Here is a 7,258-nt window from a genome sequence, read left to right as displayed (position 1 = left end):
ATTTCCTACAGTTATTTTAATATTAATAATTCTATCTTCAACATAACTTTTTATACGTGCAAATAACAAATGAACCAGTTTTGGGTTGCTACCATAGATCCTGCTATTTCTTTCCTACCAAACAAAGTAGGTTAAAGCACGCCATGCCGACCTAATTAAGAATGGTAAAGCTTAAAGATTTGCTCTTACTCTTGGTAACTATCTAATAAAAAATGCACTGCCCAGAGTCAGTAAAGTTCACAAGTACGAAGGATAAGAGTCCAAATTTACTAAGTAAAAGAGCAGCTTCCAAATAGATAATCTCTATTTTCAATTTCCATGGTACACAATGGAAACATCATATTAATCTGATAACCCCATTCCACCATCTCGGATTTCACAAGAAAATGATCTCACACAACTAACCAGACAACAAAAGATTGTCTTGGAAAAGTTAGATTATCCTAAACCAGCCAATGTCATGTAACCTCTTCTTATTGGGGCCAAATCTTTTTCCATACTATATTTGTCTTACAAAAATAAAGTAATTAAGTATGAATGGCTGATTATTAGCTTAAATGATATTGACATTATTAGTAATGCTAGAGGATATGGGGTTGAGCATGCTAGATACACTTTATCCTCCTAACACTAATTATGTAATACTTAAAAGATAAAATCAAGTGCTATTTTATACTTAATTAGAATTGTATTCATGATATAAATTTTAATAAATATGTTTAATTAAGAAAAATAAAATAATTCAGAAATATTTTAAAACATATTTAAACCTTAATTAATAAAATGTAATTAAATAATATGATCAAATGGATGTAATCTTAATTACTAGTTATTTTAACTTTCGATTTTTATTCAAGTTATGATTATATTTTCGAGTAAAATTAGTTCTAAATATTTTAAATGTTAATTTAATAATATGTTAAAAAATAAAAGATATCTTCATTGGTTCAAATATTTTTATAAGTGATTTTATATATTACACAAATTATAGATAAAAGTATAAAAGTAAATTTAATGCTTAAACGTTGGCTTTCGATTGAACTGAAGGATGTACCTATCGACTTGTCCTTATTTGGTTAATTTAGACCAATCAAAACCACGTGTGCTTTACAATACGGTTTGTCGTTCTTGCGTTGTCAACTGTTTAAATTTGACCATTTTGGTTCGACAATTAATTTTAAAAAGCAGTCGCTGTGCACACCTCATAGTACTAATGATTATTATTATTTTATATAAAACCCAACTATGAAATGTCATTTTCAAAGCTCTGCTTTAACTTCGTCTGCTTTCATTTTTTTTAGCGTCATTTGCTCACGTCTGCTAATCATAATTAATTGGATACATACCTGAAACTTTTGTCTAATCAATTAACTTATGTTCTTTCATTACAGGACAAAATTGAGACACCTATGTAGTAATTTGTTCAATGTTTCTGTAATAAAAAAAAATATACATACACCTTTTTGGAGTTTTGCTGGGTGAGAGAGAAAAAAAAAGAGTTTTTTCCTGGAACTTGCCCACCTCTACCACTTGTTTGAACGTAAATAGATTCTTTCAAAGTCTTGACTTTTCAAGCAATTTTTATGAATATAAATAGCCCACCAAGATCCTGAAGAAATCTTAAGCCGAGCTTTTCATTTTCGTTGAGTAAAAAGAAAAGGGAAAAAGAAAGCAAAGAAAAATGGTGAGAGCTCCTTGCTGTGATAAGATGGGATTGAAAAAGGGTCCATGGACTCATGAAGAAGACCAGATTTTAATCTCATATATTCAAAAACATGGCCATGAAAATTGGCGTGCCTTACCAAAACAAGCTGGTAATTTTCCATTTTCTTTTCTTACTAGTTTTCCTGGAAAAAAAATTTCCATTTAAAGGTGACAATGCGTTTATTTTATAATGTTTTTTTTTATTTTTTATTCTGTATAAATAGGTCTTCTAAGATGCGGGAAGAGTTGCAGATTACGATGGATAAACTATTTAAGGCCTGATATTAAGAGGGGAAACTTCAGTTTGGAAGAAGAGGAAACTATCATTCAACTGCATGAAATGTTAGGGAATAGGTATCTATCTCTAAAACTATCATTCAACAGGGATTAAGTTGAAAATAAGTTAAATAAATGTTGCTTTATTATGGGAGAGTTAATAATTAAGAGAGAGAAGTTCTGAAGTAAATGGGTCTATTGTGGGGGACGAGTTGTTTTTCTTCCTTTTCTGTGGGCTGGTTTTGAGTACTAAAATATCCGCAAGTGGGCTGAAACATCCCTTTTCATATTAATCCGCTGTGGAGTTAAAAAATAAATTGGTTTTCTCTTAAAAAAATTAATTTACAATTTCAAAAAATAAATGGTTAATATATGCTCTTTTTTTTTTTTTCTTAAATTTTCAGGTGGTCGGCAATTGCAGCAAAATTACCAGGACGAACAGATAATGAGATAAAAAATGTATGGCACACTCACTTGAAGAAGAGACTTAAGCAATACCAGACAAAACCAGACAACACCAAAAAGAACCTAAAATCCAAAACCAAGATCAAATCGGAGCCGTCCACCACAAGCCACTCAGAATCCGATGAGGTTCCATCATCATCAAGTGAAGTAGTTTCCTCCATTATAGATGGCAGTGATCATAGGGAAGACAACAACATGGATACTTGGGAATGTTTGGTTGAAATTGATGAAAGTTTCTGGTCGGATGCACTGTCATCGGATGAGTCTCAAGTTCCTTCATTACCGACTGATAATATCATGGAACCAAACTATACATTTGGTGAAAACCTTGATGATTCAATGGAGTTTTGGTACGACCTGTTCATTAAAGCTGGTGGTAGTGAACAAGGTTTCATCACACAATTCTAAGGAGAACCACCACATTGACCCAAAAAAAGAAGCCAAGTCTTTAGATGAAGATTTTAGTTCCATTCAAAGGAGAAATTATGTCATTGGAAGACTTCTGTGGTGTAGAATAAAAGGAGGAAAGGCAAAAAGGTTGACATAGGAACAGTTATATATCGGGATAGATGATGCTTCAAAACTTTAAAAAAAAAAAAAGAAAGTTGAAGCTCATTGCATATAGAGAATGATGAAATTATAATTTACTATATTTTCATTTTTTAATTGCTAATTTATGTGCTTAATTATAAAAAATTGTTCATTCATGGATTGTACAATTTATTACTTGCAATATTTAATTTTGTTTTATAAATAGGGTTTTTAATATTGAATAATTATTTGATATACAAACAATAAAAGTTTTAAATTTTACAGTAAAGTTGAGATTTTGTCATATTTTTCTATTTATTTTTAATTTTTAAGTGCAAATTATTTAACATTTATTATGAATAAATTTTTATTATCAAAAACTTGATTTTAGGCTCACTGCTCATTAATTTATTATCAATAATTTTTATCTCCAAGAAGAAATATCCTTAAGAAGCCGCATTTAACAAAGTTGAGATTTGAAGTTTAACATTTTCTGAATTTTGGTTTGATTTTATTATATATAAAATTTTGATAGTATATTTTATTATATAAAGGACTTTAATATTAATGTAATTATACATATTTTTAAAATAAATAAATTTAATTAATTTCATATTGAATAAATTATATGCATACTTACATTGTTGCTAAGTCAATAAAGGTGTTAGTACCAAAAAAAGATGTAGTGACTTGTGAAATTAAATTAAAATAAAATTTTCATATATAATTTTGAATAAAGATTAAATTTGATGTAACATAGGAGAATTTGCATTGTGGCATAAAAGTTGGGTTCAATCTTTAGCAACTCCACTCTTGATTATAAAAATAAAAATAAAAATAAACTTATATGAAAATTAAAAGTTATGAGTTTTCAATTAAATAATAATTCATTTAAGTATTTTTGAACTCACATTCTTTTGATATGAATTTTAAATTGGCTTGTCAATAATTAAAATGAAATAAAAATAATTAATATAATAAATTTTATTTTAAATTTCTTTTCAGCTATAATATTCTAAATTCGCTTGCAAGGCAACATGTGATCATAGAATAAAATTGATTACTATATTATGTTACAACCCAAAATATGAAATGAATTAAGTTACACCACAAAATGAAAATAATATGAATGCATTAATACTAATTATTGATATGTAAAAATTATATAAATTTAAAATACTTTATAAAAGTTGCATTTTCAAAATACTTTATAAAATTAAAGTTTTATATTTAAAATATTTTAAAATAATAATAATTATTTTACATATATGTACTAAAAAATAACACAATATATAATTTTTTATCTTACAACTAAATAATTGAACTCAACAATTTTTTATTTTCACATTCATTATCTTTTACTTCAACTAACCTCAAACTAATGGGATGACATTGCATAGGTCTCATGAGGTGTTTCACAAAACAAACCATGCAAACATGCATGATCATCTATGAAAGAAAACTCATATTTGCTTCTTGAGATTTAAAGTCATGATGTATATTATATAATGCTTTGTTGGGTACGGGCTAGCTCCTTACCCAATAATGCCCAATATGCTAGAGAGTATAAATTTAAACACCATCAAGCGTAAATATGGGTTTTTTTTTTTTTTTTTATGGGTGACCATGTAAAATGTGTAGGGTTCATTTTTTTAAGTATCCGACAATATACTTCTATTCTATAAATTCATTACCTCTTTAAGTATTTGGACTTTTGACAGAGTCGATAGACAAAATTATTCTAAGAACAATGCTAACATGTTGAGAAATCCGTCAATTCTCGGCAAATAACTTTCACAGACTTGTATAATTAACATCCCTTCAACAAGTTGTTTAAATTTACACCCACATTCGTAAATATACACATTGAATATTCAAAAACTCATTAACTTAAAGTTTTACTTACTTAATGAATAATGCCTTAGCTGGGTTAGTAAGGTTAAGACTATGATGTTTTCTGGCTTAGATTTGAGTCTTATTACATATAAATATTATGTGTAAGTTTTCTTTTAAATTATTTTAATTTAAATCTCAACTTATATCATTTATGAATTGTGCTTGTAAACTCTTTAAAAACAATTTGTTTTTCATTTTCGAGTACACTTCTTTACCCATAGTTTGGTTTTTTTTTTCTTGACCATTAAAAATTAAAATTGAAAAAGTTTAACATAGTAGGAATAGGTTGAACGACTGTTTACCAATGTTTGAAGTTCTCTTTATAGTCGTGTAACATCCCAAAAATCGGGGGTTAGTAGAATCATGTTTAGGAATCGAGAGAGAGTGATCATGCCTTAATTTTTAAGATTATCTATGCATTTTTAGGAAATAAATGAGGTATTGGTTTGTTGGTTAAGTGTTAATGAAATGTTCCTTGAAACCTAAGTTCAAATCCCTTCTCTCTCACCATTTTTATTATTTTGCGAATTTTGCTTTAAACCCTAGTATGTGAAATGACTTGTTTTAAAATAAATATTGCAAATTATTTCAAGAATGAGGAAAAAGCCTAATGGTTTAAAGAAATATGAGAAAGCATGAAAATTAAATGAGGTTCCAACACTGCAGCAAAACAGGCTTTTAGCGGCATTTTTTTAGGCCTTGGCTATAGACAATGTCGCTAAAGTTTGCGGTGTTGTCACATAAACGCCGCTATAGAACATGACCTTTAGCGGCGCTTTTATCGCAAACGCCGTTAACGAACATGACTTTTGGCAGTGCTTTTTTCACAAATGCCGCTAACTTTGGCAAATTTGTAGCATTCAATTTTCATCCCATATACAACCCTTCCTGTAGCATGAAAGCCAACCAAAAACAACAAATCTAAATGATACTTCAAATTCAACGAAAGATATATGATATAAAATGATAACTGAAGTATAGTTCAAAATATTCTTACAATAATGTTAAAAGATATAATGTTAAAAATATTCTTACAATAAGAAAACAAATGTCTAAGATGACGGATTTTGCGACTGCTGAAACATCTTCATCATATTCTGAAGCTGTAGCTAGAGTGCGTTGTACTTTTTGCTCTGCTCTGTTTCCCTCATTGCTGACTCCGCTTTGAGTTGATCAAAGCTCGATTGCATCTGAGCCATCTGGTCTCTTAATCGCTGAACTTCAGCTTGAGCTTGACTCCCCGAAGACATGTATTGTTGCGAGCTGGATCCAAAATATTAGGTTGGGTTAACAAAAGATCCTTGAAATCGAACCCGACCATACCTTTCAGGACCCAAAAATTCAGTAAGAATCCGGTTATCAATGTCGTCAACATTAACAGAACTATCACTCGAAGCAACCACTTCATACTCCGTCTTTTTATCCGTTAGTTTCTCCTAATAAATCAATCAAATAGTTAGAAGCGAAATATATAATAAAAAAATGCAACATAACTTAACATTATTTGTATTACAAACTACGAATTAAACCATTATAATTAAACACTATAAATATTTAAAATAATTCAAATTTTATTAAGTAAACATACCATTATTTCTGTAGCTTAAGAAGTCATAGGAGATCCATCTTTCTTCCTATGTGTAATATCAAAAAGTTGAAGGCGTCCAACTTTTTGACCAGATGACAGTTCCTACAATATAGTAGTAAAAATATTATTTAATAGAAAGTAATAAATATTTGTCACAACTAGTAAATTCAAAATACCTCGGCCTCAGCTACACAAGCAAAACTTTTCGACCTAGTTGTGTTAGTGAATTTCCGTTTTTGCCTACTGCTTGTTCTAACTCGTTCACGATCCTACATTATGAAATTATTATTACGTATATAGTAAATACTATAAACCGAAATAATTATAAGATTTTGGAAGTACATAATACCTCTTCTTTCTTTGAATTCCAAAATCTAACCCCATCTTCCTATTGGTACCTCAACATTCCCGGCGGGACATTTCACAATTTCTCTTCGAGGCTTATTTTTGTCTTAAAATATTCTTTCTTTAAAGTACTTTTATGGTCTCTCCATCTTTTTCCCAATGCCTTCTTGACATAATTATCCGAGACCTCTAAAGCAAACCTCTCCTACAAAAAACACAAGTTCAGAAAGTAAATATAAATGAAACTTAAACCAAAGTTTTATAAATTACATTCATGTTTTGTTACCTTAATATTATCGAGAGCTTCATTTTTGTTACTATCAGGCATTTGATACCATGACTCGTAGTTGATAGGCAACATATTGGCATTTCATGCTATAATGCCCAAATATCCTGCAAAAAGTCGAGCTTCTGATCCAACAGGCTGACCAATATTGTTTCTAGATACTTTGA

The 7,258-nt window shown here is 29.3% G+C and overlaps 1 protein-coding gene across 1 annotated transcript; it reads left to right on the top strand.

Moving 5' to 3' along the window:
* Nucleotides 1-1,608: 1,608 nt before the first annotated feature.
* Nucleotides 1,609-3,210, top strand: LOC105774951 (transcription factor MYB15). Its single transcript, XM_012597515.2, has 3 exons — nt 1,609-1,814; nt 1,929-2,058; nt 2,385-3,210. The coding sequence occupies exons 1-3, from the start codon at nt 1,682-1,684 to the stop codon at nt 2,851-2,853; spliced, it is 732 nt and encodes a 243-aa protein (XP_012452969.1). The 5' UTR covers nt 1,609-1,681; the 3' UTR covers nt 2,854-3,210.
* Nucleotides 3,211-7,258: the final 4,048 nt, after the last annotated feature.

Source organism: Gossypium raimondii, chromosome 10 (genome assembly GCF_025698545.1).
Source record: "Gossypium raimondii isolate GPD5lz chromosome 10, ASM2569854v1, whole genome shotgun sequence".
NCBI lineage: Eukaryota > Viridiplantae > Streptophyta > Magnoliopsida > Malvales > Malvaceae > Gossypium > Gossypium raimondii.
This window is presented reverse-complemented; position numbering and strand designations above follow the sequence as displayed.

Excerpts from the sequence above, each read along its gene's own strand:
- LOC105774951 (XM_012597515.2), top strand. The coding sequence starts at position 1,682 with ATGGTGAGAGCTCCTTGCTGTGATAAGATGGGATTGAAAAAGGGTCCA. Across the intron at positions 1,815-1,928 it reads TGCCTTACCAAAACAAGCTG|GTCTTCTAAGATGCGGGAAG; the intron begins GTAATTTTCCAT and ends CTGTATAAATAG. Across the intron at positions 2,059-2,384 it reads CATGAAATGTTAGGGAATAG|GTGGTCGGCAATTGCAGCAA; the intron begins GTATCTATCTCT and ends TTAAATTTTCAG.